Genomic DNA, 18,369 nt, shown 5'->3' with positions numbered 1-18,369 from the left:
TGAACATGGAGAGGAGAGAGGAACTGGGTTAAGGATATGAAAAGGGGATGGGGAATCCCCAAGTCTGGGAAGACAGAGGGGTGAGTTTCTGCAGTGACAGAGACCTGTTCCTATTCTCCTGATGTTCCTGGGGGTGGCAGAACTTGTGGGCAGTGGATGCTTGGCAGAGGATGATTCTGAGGTCCTGTAGGGAGCAGCAAAGCCCAGCAGGTGGAGCCTCAGCAACAATTGATGGTGGATGGCCAGACAACCCCTGAGGTCTCCTAATTGTGACTGAATGACATTAGTGCTATGTCTTGGGGGTAACAAAAGGAGATAATGGCAGAAAAGCAAAAATGTAATATTAATGGCACTGTGCTAAAGTCCCTCCTCAGTCCTGGCTTCAGGACATTTTCCCACAACTATCTTTCCCTTGGGTCTGGAACCCTTCCTTGTGGCTGGATTCCAACCTTCACGAAGTCTTATTCTGTCTACCCTGATTGCCCATTATCAGCGCACACAAACATTGGCATTCGATGCCCACAGGTGAAATATGCAAGGTCCTTGTTCTTTATCATGCATTTCAAATTTAAAATTTTATCTGTCTCTTTGGTTGGCATTCCAGACTGCCTCACATGAGTTATAAGGTTCATGGAGGGCATCCTCTCATGAAAAGTTTCTTTACTACAAATAATTTATCCTGCTCACCTAGGATGAAAATCACCACAGCCACTTTTAGGGTATGTATTTTACAGGAATGTAAAGAAACCTTCTTAAAGAAATAGACCATATTTATGCATGGAAGGACTTCATAGTGTAAAAAAGTAATTTCTTTCTAAATGGTTGTGTACATCGAAATAAGGTCCAGATGAATCAAATGTTAATGTTATAAATCTGGATAGTTATGCAAACTTTGAGAGAACTAGGACATTCTAATAAAAGGCAAAGTTGGCTCATCTAAAGTTATTATCACTGTATTTGGGAAAAATCTGAATAAAATGGTTCAAATATACAGCATTATGATAGCATAAGCTTACATTTTAATTTAGCAGGGAGCTCATAAAATGCAAATTAAGCAGAAATGATTCAATACATAAGTAGATGAATATTTGGACTATAAACTAAAGAAAGAAACACCACTATTTAATAATTACAAAGAAAATGTTCTAACTCTAGTAATCACATGTAAATTTGGATTTTAAAAAATGAGACCATTTTTCCTTCCCAACTATCAAGAAATTTTAAAAAGTGTATAATAACATACTGGTGAGCAAAATAGCTACTTTTATGTGTTATGAATATAACTTTGTGTAATCATTCATAAAGGTCCTTAACCTACTTCAGATGTTCTAACTTAAAGATTCTATTTGGGGAATTTATTCCAAGGAAGTAATCCTAAATTTATATATAATCATTAATTACAACATTAGTTATAAGATCAAAATTCTGGAAAAAATTATGTGTCCAATGGGAGGGTGTATACTTACTGACTGGAATATTGTGTAGTTATTTAAAAATGTTTAAAGTGATAATATGGCTACACATACTAACATATTAGTATTAGGAATGTTAATAATAGCACATAAAAAGTACTGCAAATATTGGCCTCAGCAAAGCAAGGCATTAAGCAACTCAGTGAGACCTGGTTTCTAAATAAAATACAAAATAGGTTGGGGATGTGGCTCAGTGGGTGAGTATCCCTGAGTTCAGTCCTTGGTACCCAAAAAATAAAAAATAAAAAAAGTAATGCAAATATTAAAATGTGTTTAACTTACTTGATAACTAGGGAAGCCATTCAAACACAATGAGATATCACTTTGTATACACTAGATTTGCCAAATTTAAATAGACTGAAAATGTAACCGTTGATGAGGAGTTAAAGATACACATATTCAATACTCTAGCAATTCCACTTATAGGTGTAGAAACCAGAGAAGCCCCTGTGCATAAGCCCTGGGATACAGGAATGGCAGCTGTGGTTGGAATGGCTTACCAGTAGGATGGATAAATCATGAGTTACTTATTCTATGAGACAGAACACAATAAAATGAATAAATGAGTGTTAAACATCACTATGCAGATTGTTTTCCCCAACATAATGTTGAGAGAAAGAAGCAAATCATAAGTGAATATGTGTTCATGATTCCACCTATTCTAAGTTCAGAAGTACCTACTAGTTTAGATTTATATACAGAAGTGGGAAAACTAAAAGAAATGCGGAGATCTGATTATCTGAGTATACCTGATTCTCTGATAACGGCTGCCTCTGGCAGAATGGAGTTGTGATGGGGGAGATAGTAGGAAAGTAGAGGGCTTTTCGGGATCTAGAAGTGTTTGATTTCTGGATCTGGGATATAATTGCATGAATGGTGACTTTACAATAATATATATAAATATATAATATAGGTAAAATAAATGAAATATGCATTTTAAATACTCTATAATGCAAGTTGCATTTTATAGGTTGAACTATATCCCCTACCTCTACAAAAAAGAAATATGTTCAAGTCTGGATCTTCAAATAATTCAGCATGTGGATTTGAAAGAGGGTTGATGCAGATGGCATTACTTAAATTAAAATGAGGTCATACTGGATCAAGGTGGTTCCTTAGTGCAGTATGATTGCTGTCCTTATAAGAAGATGGCCATGCGAAGAGCAGACACAAAGAGTTGTACCAAGGGGTCAAGGATCAATTGTAAACGTCCAAGTCCATTAAAAAATAAAGAATGTGGTTGTTCCACGTTGGCCTGTAAAAATTTCATCCTGACCCTTTGATTTTCTCCCTTACTGGAAAGTCTCCAGCGAAGATTGCTGTCCTTATAAGAAGATGGCCATGTGAAGAGAATGCCACTTGAGGATGGAGGCAGAGACATCTGCAAGCCAAGAGTCATCAAGGGTTACAGGACATCACCAGAAGCTAGGAGAGAGGCTAAGACAGATTTTCCCTCAAAGCCTTCAGAAGGAACCAACCCTGCTGACATCTTAAATTTCAGACTCCTACTCCCCAGAGCTGTGGGAGAATAAATTTCTGTTGTTTTAAGTTATCCAGGATGTGATATTTTATTATGGAAGTGCGTAAGTTATCCAGGATGTGATATTTTATTATGGAAGCGCTTGGAAACTAATACATTGTATTCTCACTTTACAAAATATTTGTATAAGTTCCCAAGAAATTATGTTTCTAATCTAATTTCTTGAATAAATCATGAAAACCTAAAAATCAAAAAGTAGTCATCTAATTTTAAATATTCCCTGGAACAGTTACTCTGGAAGACACAATTCAAGTATAAAAATAAGGAGCTTCTAATCAGAAAAGACAACTGTGCTGCATATCTAGTTGTACCAAGGGGTCAAGGATCAATTGTAAACGTCCAAGTCCATTAAAAAATAAAGAATGTGGTTGTTCCACGTTGGCCTGTAAAAATTTCATCCTGACCCTTTGATTTTCTCCCTTACTGGAAAGTCTCCAGCGACTGATGTGACCCTGCACATGGCTGCTGGGAAGACATGCTTATTCATTCCATTTCACTCCTGAGCAAAGACCTGACCTGAAAGAAGACCTCACCCAGAACTTTGCCAGGGCAGAATACTGATGAATACAGGGGCTCTGTGGAAGACTGGCTCTGTTACAGCTCTGATTTCTGCAATTTAGGAGTACACAGTCTTGGAGTTTGCAGAGAGCAATGTGCTCTTGCAAACCTCACTGGAGGGTTGATTTTGTATAGCATACTGAGCTTGCTGGTGGAAGTATTGCTTTTCTCAAATATGTTTCATATGGTCAGGGGATGCCATAAATAAGGCACAAATGAGCACTTCATAGAGAACAGCTTTTTTGCATTTAAAAAAGGAAACATTGCTATGGTTTATAACATTGCTATATGCTCTGGTTTTCAAATATCAAACAAAGATAATGTACAGAAAAAATTTCCTGCAGAAAAATAACAGTGAGGTAGAATAGCATAGTAATAAGGGAATTTGAAGCCAGCTTGTCTGTTCCCAAATCTTGATTCTGCAACTTACTAGTTTTTGACAGATTGTTAACTTAAGTGCAAGTTTCTTCATCTGTAAAATTGGATTAAAAATGCACACACTGTGAAGAGTTGCTGGGAAGATTCAATGAGGCAGTAAATGAAAAGAACTTAGCTCAGAATGTCGCACATGGGTAAATTAAAATAAATATTAGTTATTGAAATAATAATAATAATAATAATAATAATAATAATAATATCTCTTCAGGCTTACACTTGAAGTAGCTATAAAAATTTCTAGAATTGATTATAGACTTGGCCCCCTACGGGTCATTTGGTTCACCCTATTAAAATAGATGGAGAAGGAAAATTTCAGCTTCTCAAGTTGACCATTCTAGTACTTAACATTACTTATTAGAAAAATATAATTCATTTCAGTTTCCTGGTCTGTTAAATAAGTGGGTTGGATTAAATAATTTCTAGGAGCTTTCCAAGCACAAAAAAAGTATTTTAATATCCTTTGTCAACCATAAATCAAACATATTACAGTCTCTAAATTATTTCCTTTCTTTCAGAGAGTATTTCTATTATAGTAGCTTCTACTCTTTTTAATGCAAAATATGACCTTTAGGCTAGTTTGGTGGCCAAGGAGAGAAAGAGAGAAAGAATATGTATTTTGTGTATTTTCATTGTATTCCAAAGATTGTGATTTCAGTGAAAGAGCTGGATAGTTTCCATGCCACTAAAGTTTTCCTGCATCAAACTTTTAGGTTCACCAGCTTTGAAAGAGAAGAAAAGTATATTTTGTGAAGCATTCAAAACAATGGATGATTTTTAAAGTCACCCGTCTGAGCTTCAGAGTTTGCGATATAACCTTTATTTTAATGATGTTTGGTATTTTATTAATAAAAGCTTTATGGTTATAGGGATCATTCGATATTTCCAAATCCACCTGGGAGTTAACTGAGATTCCACAACGCTCCAGCCTTCTTCAGTTCTTTGTTCCCCTCCCCCGGGTGCATTTGCTGACTTTCCAGGAGGTGGCGCTGTTGTTTAAAAGGCGTGACTTCCAAGAGGATCAGAAATGGAACTGGGGCGGGAGGGGAAATGTCAGTGGTTAAAAGAGAATCAGCGAGAAAAGTCTTGTTTAATGTACCGTGGGAAGAATGACTAAATATGTTTAAGTAACTGTCTGACTCAATTTCCTCTTTCAGGTGCAAACGTGAACATGAAGACCAACAATCAGGATGAGGAGACACCCTTGCACACGGCGGCCCACTTCGGCCTCTCGGAGCTGGTGGCCTTCTACGTGGAGCACGGGGCCATAGTAGACAGCGTGAACGCCCACATGGAGACCCCACTGGCCATTGCCACCTACTGGGCCCTCCGCTTTAAAGAGCAGGAGTACAGCAGGGAGCATCATCTCATCTGCCGCATGCTGCTTGACCACAAGGCCGAGGTCAATGCCCGGGATGACGACTTTAAATCTCCCCTCCACAAGGCAGCCTGGAACTGTGACCACGTGCTCATGCACATGATGTTGGAAGCTGGTGCAGAAGCCAATCTCATGGATATCAATGGCTGTGCTGCCATCCAATACGTGCTGAAAGTCACCTCGGTGCGACCTGCCGCCCAGCCGGAGATCTGTTACCAGCTGCTGTTGAATCATGGGGCTGCTCGAATATACCCTCCCCAGTTCCATAAGGTGAGGCTGCGTCCAGGTCCACTCAGCAGGGTAACCCAGACGCAAATGGTGCTTGTCTCAAATCTCCAGGTAACTCAAGCTTGTTTGAGGCTTGAGTCCTTGGACTACCAACCTCTCACCTCTACTCCACCTTCCATTTACAAGCCTAACTCTAGCTGTCTTGTCCTAGTCCAAGTCTGTGCGAAACCTGGGCCTGAGAGTCAGGGATGAGAACAAGGGTGACAGATACTTTTTCATGTCTTGTATGTACACCAGTGAATTAAGAGTAACTTTCTGGGTAACTGAGGCGAGTTTTCCAGAAAGGTGATTGGTGTCAGACTGGCCATCTTTGAAGCAGAATGTCTGGTCTCAAGACGACTCACCAGGATTTGGAATGAATTAGCTTGTAGCCATGAAAGGGTCACCCCATTTTCCAGTTTGATGGAAGCTAATATTGATTAATAATTATATTTATTCTAGATATAAGACTTAAACGCACTGTTGAAAATATTTTGTTATGTTAATTTAGTTAAATTCTTACAACAACCCTACAAGGTGTATATTATTACCCCCATTCTACAAAAGAGGATCCAGTATATGTATGTTCCAGCACTGCAACTTGGCTATAGTTTGGTTCCATTATGTATCTTTGTAATATACTTCGAAGCCTCTTTTTAGAACAACCTTGATTGATGATCTCTAATGTTCTGGCAGGGACCAAATACCAATAATATTGATATAACTAATGCATGAACCTATCCTCAAGTAACTTAGAATCTAGTAGGAGAGACTAACAAAGAGATCACTTTAATAAGCCATCCTAAATGATAACATAGAGAAAAAAGGTGTGAAAGGAGCAGAGAGAAGATTTTTGCATTAGGTTAATGAGGGTACTTAGTTTGGAAGCCAAAATGTATTTCATTTTAAAATAAAGAAATCAGAGAACACTGTACCTAGGATCTCCCTTGTTCTCAAAAATTAATTAACAAGAAGAAGAGTTTGCGGTGTAGACCAGCTAACCTATGTAGGGCCGCGGAAATCAAATTAACAGAAGTTTTACTGAATTCCAGCTAAGTTTTAGCCCCTGACTCTTGCCTTAGTAAAATGTAAGGGCCTCATCTGAAGCCCTGCAATGTGAGGATTATTTAGGAGAAAAGTTCTGCTGAAGAATTTAAGGGTAGTGTACTCAGGGCAAGCTCCAGACAGACCACCTAGAGAGCAGTTAGATGAAGGTATGGTGGGATCAGCGACTCCTGTAACCTCGGTAAGAATTTCTGTCCTGTTTGTCAGTGTTTTAGTAGAAGATTAAGTAATTTCTTTCCTTAAAATTTTATGTTACGTTCAGAATGTTCTGGGACTTTCTAAAATTTTTATAGACAATCCCAAATGATTGACTAATGGTTAAGGGTTTGATTCAGATGGAGATGTCTGACTCTGGAGCTTGAACTCTTAGTTTCTGCTGTATTTTCTGATAACACATTACCCATGAAACGTAATTAAACTGAAAGCATCATGAGACAAGAGGAAGCCTAAAGAGGTCATTTTGTTTAATTCTCTAGGTTCTAGGCAGAAATTGACTCCTGTCCTATTTATGAACTTCCATGAAGGCAGATTCTGCACCACTGTGGGATACCTGGAGCGTCTCTCTAATTTTGAAATATTTCCTCCCTTTCATTTTTCAAAATTTATTTTTTATTTTAATTTTTTGCACTACTGGAGATTGAACCCAGGGATGCTCTACCACTACATCCATAGACCTTTATTTTTTAAAATTTTAAATAGGATTTTGTTAAGTTGTGGAGGCTGGCCTCCAATTTATAATTCTCCTTCCTCAGCTTCCAAAGTAGCTGGGATTATAGGCATGCACCCATATATATATATCTCCAAGTCATTCTAATTAATGACTTAGAATGGCCCATATACATCCTAATTAATTTTGACACCTTTGTATCAGTTTATACCTAGTGTTTACCTATTCTTTCAGCCAAATTCTATATCCCCTCCAAATTTTTAGTTATTAATTGTATTTGCCTCTGGATCTTAGTTTTGTGTATCTGAAAGGACGAAGAATCATGCAGGTATTTAACCTCTACATTTTCCCCGTAATTTTAAAAGAAAAAGTGCTCTCTATATGGCTTCAAACAATATTCTGATATCTTTTGTTGAAAGTTTCTGATTGGCTTCAGTTGTGAATTATCATCTTCCTTTCAATTTAGAATTTTTCAGTATTTTTCGACTCAGAATATTTTTATATCAGAACAGTTATAGATACTGCATCTTTAGAAATAAAACCTATGAAAAAGTCAGCAACTTATATTAACTTATATTTAATATATTATAACTTATATTTAATATATTTACTTGTATTAAACTTTATTATATATTGAATATATTAATTTATATTAAATATAATATGATAAATATATTAACTTATATTTCATATATATAACTTATTTTTAATATATTAACTTATCTTAAAACTATACTGATCTAGAGCTTCTAGCTCCAAACACCTACTCTTACTTTTCCTCCATTTTCTAAATATACTTTGGCATTCTGGGCTTGGCTAAAATAACAAATGTTAACAACCTTGAATGTGAATATAGAACCCCAAATTTTAAATTGCATATGAATTTGTTCCTGCTTTTAATTTTTAATCTGTTTTGTCACGTGCATCTCATTTATCCTAGATTTAACCATGCTATTCATATCAGAAATAAGGAAACGCGGACTTTGGGGGTCAAACTGGGGTCCTGTTACTTATGTAAGAGGGCGACTGAATAAATTAGGGTTTTGGAGCCTCAGTTTCTTCCCCTGTGAAATGGGTGCAGCTTGCCTTTATGCCTTGGCAAGTATGCAAACTCAGTCCTTCAGAAAGAAGTTAATCCTACTCATTGCACCTACAGATATGCTCAGGGTCTAGAGAATGGTGCCAAGCATTTTCTGACTCTCTTAGGCCACTTTCCTAGTCTTTGTTGGGTGTCCCCGTTTCTCACTTGACCTTCACCCTTGGTCTACTTCCATCTTTTCCCTGCTCCTCATATCTCACAGGGCTCTGTGCATTCTTCATAGTGGAACTCCTAGAAGACAAGCAATCCACTAATACAACTCACTTCATAAAGCATAATTTTGTGTATATTTATGCTCCTAGGACACCCACCTTTAAGAGAAAAGTATGGAGAGGGATATGGAGCATGAGGAGCCAGAGAGATATCCTCTACCACTTTATCCAGGAATGATAATTGCCTTCTCATAAGGTTGTTTTGAGAATTGAATAAGATAACATATGAGAGTTGTTTAGCATGGTGCCTGGGCCATGGTAACCATTAAAGAAATGCTGGCTGTGACTGTTGTTATTGTTAGCCCGTCTCTGAGCAGTAGAAGCAGTGCACCTGGGCCTGCTGAGGGTCCTTCCAACAAGGAGAGACACTGCGTGGTTGAGCCCCTGACTAGACACTGTATGCTGAGTTCGTACTCAGAGACTCGCTGCTGACTGGATGAAATCTCTGGGAAAATAACTAAAAGACCCTATTCTCCTTCCTTTTTAAGAGCCCTATTAGCAAGAATGGCCCTTCAAATGGAGTTTCTGTTCTCTAGGAAGAAGTCTTGTGAGTATGGGGAGGTCTCCAGGTAAATTGTTCAGGAAGGCAGTCCTTTGAAAGTACCACCAGGGAGGGTTTAGCGTGGAGGCTTAGTGAGCATGGTCTCGAGTCCTGCTTTGGCCATTTACTTCCTGTATGAGTTTTGAAGAAGTTCTTTAATCTCTCAGACTCCAAATTCCTCACGTGAGCAGTGAAGGTAATATGAACTTTTCAAGAACCTCTGGTCAGTGAGCCAGTGAGGCCTGTCCTCCATGAGTCCAGGGCTAGAGCTCAGCCACACTGCCTCCTTTCCTCTTCTTCCTGGAAAGATGTGCTCTTTGTCCAGGGTAGGCATCTCCCCTGCTAGCCTTGCTTGGTGGCTCCACTAGCCTGTAAAGTAGTCATATGATTATGTGTCCCAAGAAACATCTTATCCACCATGAGCATTTCCTTATGCATTTCTGTGTGCTCCTCCATGTTCTTCTAGTTTGGCTCTGTGCTAGAGATTTAAGACAGAGTTGGCTACTGGTAGCAGGCTGGTATTAAAATGGTTTTTGTTGCTACCCAGCAGAATGTGTAAGAGAGCTGGCCCCCTTCCAAAGGGAAACTAAAGAAAAACTATTCAGTTTACCATGCAGATGCTTGAAAGTGATTTAGAACAACTACTCAACAGCCCGAATTTCCAAAGAGAAAGTCATCTTTACGACAAGTAAATGACTGACTCATTTATCCAGAAGATAAAGTGATTTGTTCTTTTGTGGAGGGGGAATTCAGTTTCCTTATTTACAAGGAACAAGGTCAGAGCTGAAGATGCTGTCTTCCAAATACAAAGCAAATTTGTAGAGGGTGTATTTCACTGGAAGCCAATGTATAAATTACATAAGCGGGGGGAAAAAGAATTATAGGGTCTGCAATTGCTTTCCAGGGTACAAAAGGACATTTGATTTTTTTTCCTCTAAGCATAATTCAGTAGGAAGTGACACCCCAGGGAGCCAAGATTAGGATTTCTTGTAGGGCAAGAAAGACATTTTTCTAGGGGAGGGAAAGGTAACGTGAGGGTTTGGGGGCGGTAAGGATGATTTCTGCCATTGAAAAACCCTGTATATGAAGCCCAGGATACAAGCAGTTTTCTTTGATTATCAAGCATATTTCTGCACACAAATATATATCAGTATGTAAGGGCAGAGGTAGCTTTAGAATTTCTCTACTGAAGTGGCTTATAAGTGGCACTTGGATTGGAAGAGTGGCAGGACACTTGTCTTGAATCTTGAATCTTTTTTTAACAGGTGGCATATTTATGCATTTAAGGGTGAGATGATGAGAGGAGGTATCTAAAACTCTCCAGTTGTCACCTCTGTACAAAGAGTTTTTTTTTTTTTTTTTTTTTTTATTTTTTTTTATTTTGATCGAATTGTTCTTCTGGGATGGGAGAGACTCCAGACTCTGGGAGGTGAAGCTCCTAGTCTGTTGCTTCCTAGGGAGACAGAGGCAAAGAGAAGGCAGTGGTGTCTCCCTTTGGGGTCCAGAGCAGTCCATTGACATTTGATGGCCCAGGTTCCTGACAGTCCGCATCAAGTGATGGTTTAAGTTTGCTACCTCTGAGGGTCTTTTTGTTACTGTTGTCTGGTGAAATAATTACTGAGGCCTGAGAAGGTGTGTCCAGTTGTCTTAGTTCTAGAAAAAGCCCGTGAGGAGAACTGGGAGGCTGACAGGTTAACAGGAGCCCTTCCTGCCCTGAGAACCAAGTCTTCTGTCAGCAGAAAATGTAGTAGTCAGAGTGTCAGCAAAAACTAATGACAGCAGTGGAAACTTTGGACTTCATGCATTTAAAGACTGCAGAGGTTAAGATTTGGAACCACCTAATTTTTTTTAACCCTACTGAAAAGAGCAAAGTCATCTCCCTGTGATATGCAGGGACGTGCTGGGTGCAAATAGAAACATGAAACACATGAAGTCTGGCTCCCAAACTACGAATGCATTACATTCCCATACGCACAACTGAGTCTGAACTATTTTTGAACAGGGGCTAGGAATAGGATTGCTAGATAAAAATACCAGTTACTAAGTTCAATGTGAATTTCAGACAAATAACAAATTTTAGCATAACCCCTTCTTAGGCAATATTGGGGACATACTTATACAATTTATTTGTTGCCTGTCTGAAATTCAAATTTAATTGAGAAGCCTGCATTATTATTATTTGCTAAGTCTGGAAACCCTAGCTGAGAAGTAGGTAACATAATACAAGAGAAGAATAACTTTTAGCCACATCTATTCTACCTCTGTTTCTCTGTGCTCTCAGGGAGGGGGATGTAAAGAAACCTAGGGACAAATCAGCTGTGTTGTTTGCTTGCTTAAGCATGACCAGTTGGTTTTCATAAAGAGCCCGTGTAGCCTGGGAATTAATGTATAGCATAAAGATCAGTTTTTTTTGAGTGACACTTAAACCATATGCAGAGCCTTCTGTATAACTCTTTTTTTTTTTTTCTAAAAGTTCCATAACTTTTTAATTTTTGGTGCACCACTGAGTATTGAACACAGAGCAAGTGCTTTACCACTAAGCTACATCTCCAGCCCTTTTTATTTTTATTATAGGGTCTCTCTAAGTTGCCCAAGCGGCCTTGAACTTGAGAGCCTCCTGTTTTTGCTTCCCAGGTATCTGGGATTTTAGGTGTGCATCATTGCACTGGCTCAGAATAAGTAATTTCTTGATATGAACTAATTTTAGCTATCATTTTTTTGGTAACTTAAATTTGTCTTTATTTTTGGATTCCTCAACTGATTACCAATCTACTTCTCACTACAGATAAACCTAGAATGAATGTGTCTGGAAGTCTTTATGGAATGGATGTTATTTCCATATTGAGTATTAGCAAAATCTTTGAAATCACAAGAAAATTCTTTTGAATTTTAAACAAAACCCCAAGTTTTTAATTCTTCATTTCCATATTAGGGGTACTGGTTTATTCATAGGGTCTCTTGCAACTCTAACATTTTGTGATGCTATGATGGTAGTTTATAACTAGTGTTCAACATTTAGGAAGCTCAGCTTTTGTGTCTTTTGCTTATCGCTACATCTCTAACATCCTTATCATAAAGAAAAGAGTACCCTATTTACCTCAATTTTCCCAGACCAAGGTATTGTGAAATTACCTGCTCACCTGACAGCCATGAGCCCAGATCAAAATGCTTCCAGTTCACTTTCTGTAGGCTCATGACTGCTGTGTCTTCAGAGGTCCACTAGCAATGGGTGACTGGCTCCAGCAACCCTCTTGCTCCATTGTGGGCTGATGATTCAGGGTTGCTCTTTGTTTGCTGAAAAAGCTAAGGTCAGTTGGACGGCTTTGTGAACTATACCCAGAATATGCTTGTGAATGTGTCCTCTCATTAAATAAGTGTTTGCATCTTGGTCATTTGGGTCAGGCCACTGCGCAGGATAATTCTGATGCCTTTACCGATTCAGAACTTCAGTGCGTGCATTCAGTTTGCCTTGGCTTATGACTGAGCTTCTTAAATATGGGGCGTATCCAAAGAATTGTGTATTGGAATTGGGTTCCAGGAGCCTATGAGACTTGACTGAAATTATCACAAGTTTTGAGATCTGACTGTTAAATGCAGCCATTATTAAAAATTAAATCATAAAACTCAAAACAAAGTACATTTTCTAGTTATTTATTGTACACATCTATGTTCTTTTCTGTGTAGTGAAAACTCTATCATACTAAACAGGTCTTAGTGTACTGTTTCATTGGTATCTAGACTTAATAAATTAATGGAGAACATGTTTCTAATACAGATTAAACTTAAACAGGACCTGGTGATTTCTGTGGTGTAAACCCTCTCATCATGGCCTATTTCAAGTGACCCTGGTGTGTGGGAAGGGATGGGCATATACAGATGTGTTAGATGCAGAAAATTCTTAAGAAGTTTTTATTGTTTTGTAATATCCTCTGCTGATGACCCTCTCATCATATCTTCTTTGTTTCTGATTCCTACTGAAGCTAGGTTTTGATGTATTGTTTAAAGAACAGCCATTTCCTTTGTCTCAAATTCTTATAAGGAAAATTCTGTTCAGTAACCCCTGTCAGCCGCTGCCCCAAACTTTTCACTCCACAGACTGACAAGAGGAGAGGAGGAAGTAAATTTGGTTGCTGCACCTTGGACCTACAGACTATCTGGCTTCTCTGTTTTTCTGAGTGGTAAGTTTCCAGGTATGAATTCTGCTTCTAGGGAAAGGCCTGCACTTTTGAGGTATAAAATTAATTTGGGGATAGAGTTAGTCAGAAGCTCTGTGTGGCCCCACGACTAGACATATAACATGTAGTCAGTTTCATTAGTCGTAAAGATGATAGCCTGGTCTCCAATCGTTTGTCGTCTTCATTTCACTTTTAATGTGTTCTTAATTCAGAAGGTCAAGTTATTTATTGGGGCTCCAGAACCTTACACTCTGAAGTGAGGGGTCTTAAAGATGAGAGTGGATCAGTTCTAATTACAAGTGCCCATCCATCCTCTATTTATCACAATCTGGTCCTTTCCTGTTTTCCTAACTCTTGTTAATTTGGTCTTCTAATCAAATGTGGTAATACTTAATCTGTCCTCATCTCTGGGGTATTACAGCCCCGGTGATAACCTAGTTCTGAACACTGTCTTCATTTGGCATCTTTCACCCTGACTTATCTGACTTTCTTTTCACTTTGGAGTCGTGCAAATCTACATTTGAATCCTGGCTCTACCCTTTACTGATTAAATGACTTGAATTTAAAATTTTTTTCCACCTGTGTTTTTAAACCTGTGAGATTACAGTTTATCTTGCAGGAAGATGGAGCAAGCTAAAGTAGAGAGTCAACACAGTCCTTGCGACACAGGAAGTCCTTGAACAGTGGTAGCTACCATTTGCTTCCTTCTTCCTTCCTGCCTATTAGGATTTCTGAAGCTGGTCCTTGATCTTTTCCATTAAGGTACACTTAGAGTTTGCTCAGCATCCAGCTTTAGCCAGCACATGCTTTGAGGCTGCATAAATCTCCATCTCCACCTTGGCCTTCTGGCCGGAGCCATTTTTGTGCACCTTTTTGATGGACGGTAAGACATTACAGGTGAAATATTCTCCTGCTCATCATCTGTCCAATTCCCAAATTCCTATGCCCTCCCAGGTTCCTCATGTCTACCCCTATTTGTCCCTGACCTTAGGCTTCCAAGTTATATTCTTTACTGCCCGTATCTGCTTATTATGTGGCCATGCTGGCTGACTCTTTCTCATGGCTTCCTGATGTTCATTTCCTAAGACTTATAGTGATGTGAGCCGAGCTTCTGCTCCCAGGCCCCTCCAGCCTCTCCCTGCTCTCTGCCCTTGTTGTACTTGTTTTCTCCTTGGTGCTTTGGCTCATGGTGCTCAAGGGACATTTGATGATCTTTAAGTTAGTTCTTTTATTATTTACTGACTTATATTGCTCTCTAACTCTTTGAAATATCTTTGTCTTTTCTGTTCAGCTAGGTTGTAAACTCCTGGAAGACAAAATACACAGACACACACACACACACACACACACACACACAACAACAACAACAACAACAACAGGTCATAAACTTTTTAGAATTACTGTCATAGTATTAAACACAGTGCTCAATAAAGGCTTCCTAATGGCATGAATAGATGGCTCTAACCCTTTCCTATTAAGAACATGTAATAACTTCCTTTTGCTTGTCAAGTCAATCCTAAGGTCTTCACACTAGCCCTCTGGTGTCAGCTAGCTTCCTTGTACCTGCTCTTAGCTCTGATTCTTTCCAGACATGGGCCCTCCATTTGGGCCTTTGGGCTGACCACCACACACACACACTTACTTACTTACCTGGGCATTAAAATAATAGTCTTTTCTATTACAATTTTTCCTGAGACTCTAAGACATTAGGTAATCACTACCCTTCATTGAAAAATGTGGTGCTGGAAGATCTATGAAGAACTAGTAAAGGAAGTGGAGAAAACCAGTTTCTTGATCTTTTTCTCAACAACATAATGTTGAGGTTGAGACAGATCAGGAAATTAGGAAGAAAAAATTTCTTTTCAGAGTCACCAAAGTGCAGAGGCACGACTTTCTTCTAATGGTGGAGGACTGAGGGCCGCCTTCTTATCTCACACCAGTGAGAGGTACCTGAGGAGGATTCCTTAGAGAGCTTGATATATGTTCTCTCACTTCAAGGAGAAAAATAGGACTGATAAGTAACTCATGGTGAGAGAAATTAAAGGGGCAAGTCTGTGGTTGAAGCTGCTTGTCTAGTGGCAAAGGAGAGAGAGGTGTTTATACTGGGAGTCAGAAACACCTTTGCTGGTGGTGGGACACTTCCTGTGGTGGTCCATTTGTGGAATAAGTTTTAAACGAAAACATGCAAACAAAGGACTCCCAGAAGTAGGGTCATCGTGGTGGAAAGAAGAGGGGAGAGTTCTGATGGACCCAGAAGCTTCTATGGAGGGTAAGGTTTGTAAGGCACTAGTCTAAAGGGAGGCATTGTTCTTGTCAAGAAAGGTGGATTTTCCAAATTGCAGGGATCTTGGTAGAACTCATAGAATCTCCCTAGTAGAGGAAGGGACCTCTGAAGAGGGGCATCCATATGTGGCCATGGTACCAACTAAGACCTTTGTTTGCCTTTACTCTCCCTCTCCCTCGTAATCCAGAGCAGTCCAGGTGGATGTGGGGCGAGGCAGAGGAGAAAGGAGGGGAGAATGGAGGCCCCTGAGATGTTTGTTCTCACACCAACCAGTTCTCCCATCAGTGAGACCCCAGGCGACTTAGTGAGACTCTGACTCAAAATAAAAATTTAAAAAGAGGTTGGAGATGTAACTCAGCAGTTGAGCACCCCTGAGTTCAACTACATGGTGTCCAATAATGCAGTTAAGTTGTGACACTGAATATCAGTGAGTAGTATCACCTTCAGCAGACCATCGGCTCAGTCCCACGGGATGCCCTCACTTTAGACTTTGGCCACCAATCGTATTGTCAGGATTACCATACTTTTGCTAGGCTGACCACAAATTCAGGATTCCCATAATTGGCTCTTTGTGTCTGATAATGTGTTAGAATGATTTAGAACTCACAAAATGCTTTATTTACTCATACCAGTTTATGGGGCTTATTATAAAAGGTATAACTCAGGAGAACCTGAGTGTCAAAGAACCACAGGGTCAAACATGGAGGCAGAGAAGAGCTACCATTCCCCACAGGCACATCACCTCCCAGCCCTTTAATGCGCTCACCTGCTCAGAAACTGATTTAGGAGGTGTGTGTGTTTGTGGTACTGCATATTGAACTCAGGAGTGCTGAACTACTGAGCTACATCTCCAATCTCTTTTTAAAATTTTATTTTGAGACAGAGACTTTCTAAGTTCCCTGGAGTTTCACTAAGTGGACTCGAACTTGGAAGCCTCCTGCCTCCATTTCCCGAGTTTGCTGGAATCACATGCATGTGCCAACGCACCTAGCCTGATTTAGGTATTTTTTACTGAAGTTTCATTGCGTCGTTGTGATTGATTAAATCGTTGGCCGTTGATGATTGAATTCAGCCTCCAGTTCTCCCCTCCCAGGAGGTGGTGGTGGTGGTAGAAGTGCTAAAAACAAAAAACAAACAAAAAGCCAAAGTTTGTTCTTTCCTTTTGAAAGGGGCTTGTTACATATAACCAAAGATTCTTCTTTAACTCTGGAAATTCCGAAGGCTTTAAGAGCTCTGTACCAGGAACCTGTGGGCAAAAAACAGTTATTCCTACTACCTCCCACCCACAAAACCTCTGTTCTCACAGAGTCTTCCAGTTTGAAGCAGAACTGGGGTTAGGAGAGAGGAATCTTGAAATAACAATTGGAGTCCCAGTTATTCAATTAGTCAACTTTTTAATTATTGAAATGACATGGTTCTTATATCTAGAACAACTGGAGGATATTTTATTATTAAAGATGAACTTGGTGTGTGAATAAAACTGTTGGTAGTTGCAGGCCTTGAGATACCTGTTTCAGCAGGATCGCCATATCTGTTGATTCTGGGCAGGCAGGGTGGGTGTGCACACACCTTAGACTTCTCTACAATCTAGGGCTGCAAGTTGAATTCAACTCCTCCAAGAGATCTTTCCTGACCAGCTGCAATCCATACCGTTCTCCACCATTCTCTATAGTTCCTGTGTTTTAAAACCATGTAAAGTAACACTTGGAATGGAACCACCATTTGACCCAGCTATCCCACTCCTTGACCTATACCCAAAGGACTTAAAATTAGCATACTACAGGGATACAGCCACATCAATGTTCATTGCTGCTCAATTCACCATAGCCAGATTGTGGAACCAACCGAGATGTCCTTCAGTTGATGAATGGATAAAGAAACTGTGGCATATATATACAATGGAATATTACTCTGCATAAAGAATGATAAAATTATGGCATTTGCAGGCAAATGGTTGAAATTGGAGAATATCATGCTAAGTGAGATAAGCCAATCTCAAAAAACCAAAGGACAAATGATCTCACTGATAAGCGGATGAGGACATATAATGGGGGTAGGAGGGGTTAGCGTTAGGGTTAGGGTTAGGGATAAGGAGGGTGGTAAGAATGGAGGAAGGAAGGACTGTATAGAGGGAAAGGAGGGGTGGGAGGGGTGGGGGGGAAGGGGAAAAATAACAGAATGAATCGAACAACATTGCCCTATGTAAATTTATGATTTTTAATTAAAAAAAAAAAAAGTAACACTTACAGTAATGGACCAACCAGTTGTCTCCATTGTTCATGTTTGTGTTTTTTCTCTCATCCTTACGATCAGTCTCTTACTAGGAACCAATGTGCTTTACTTGTTGGGTATTTCTTATATATCTTTACCATTATAATACAATAAAAGCTCTTTGACTCATGGATCAGATAGGTACAAACCTATGGCCACATCAAATATTTGTTAAGTGAATTGAATAAATATCTAGTTTGGTCTAAAATCTAAAATGAAATCATTCTTTCTTCTATGAGAAATGTTGGCCACCTTGATTCAACTCTCCTGTGTTCTGGTTGGCCAATGAATTGTTGAACAGAGTGTGCTAATGAAATAACTAAGTTTCCTGTCATCTTTTATTTGTTGATGACTCTTAAAATACCACAGTGGCCAATGGGTGTGGTTTAGTGTGTGACATTAGTC

At 39.3% G+C, this 18,369-nt stretch overlaps 1 protein-coding gene across 1 annotated transcript in view; it reads left to right on the top strand.

Annotated features, from left to right (window-relative positions):
- The window catches only part of ASB4 (ankyrin repeat and SOCS box containing 4), a 59,586-nt gene that overhangs the window by 33,506 nt on the left and 7,711 nt on the right, over nucleotides 1-18,369 (top strand). Inside the window, exon 3 of the mRNA XM_079152236.1 lies at nucleotides 5,163-5,653. Within this exon, the coding sequence (XP_079008362.1) occupies nucleotides 5,163-5,653 (491 nt within the window). The remainder of the gene's footprint in view (nucleotides 1-5,162; nucleotides 5,654-18,369) is intronic.

The sequence above is a fragment of the Sciurus vulgaris genome (assembly GCF_902686455.1).
Source record: "Sciurus vulgaris genome assembly, chromosome: 8".
Classification (NCBI taxonomy): Eukaryota; Metazoa; Chordata; class Mammalia; order Rodentia; family Sciuridae; genus Sciurus; species Sciurus vulgaris.
This window is presented reverse-complemented; position numbering and strand designations above follow the sequence as displayed.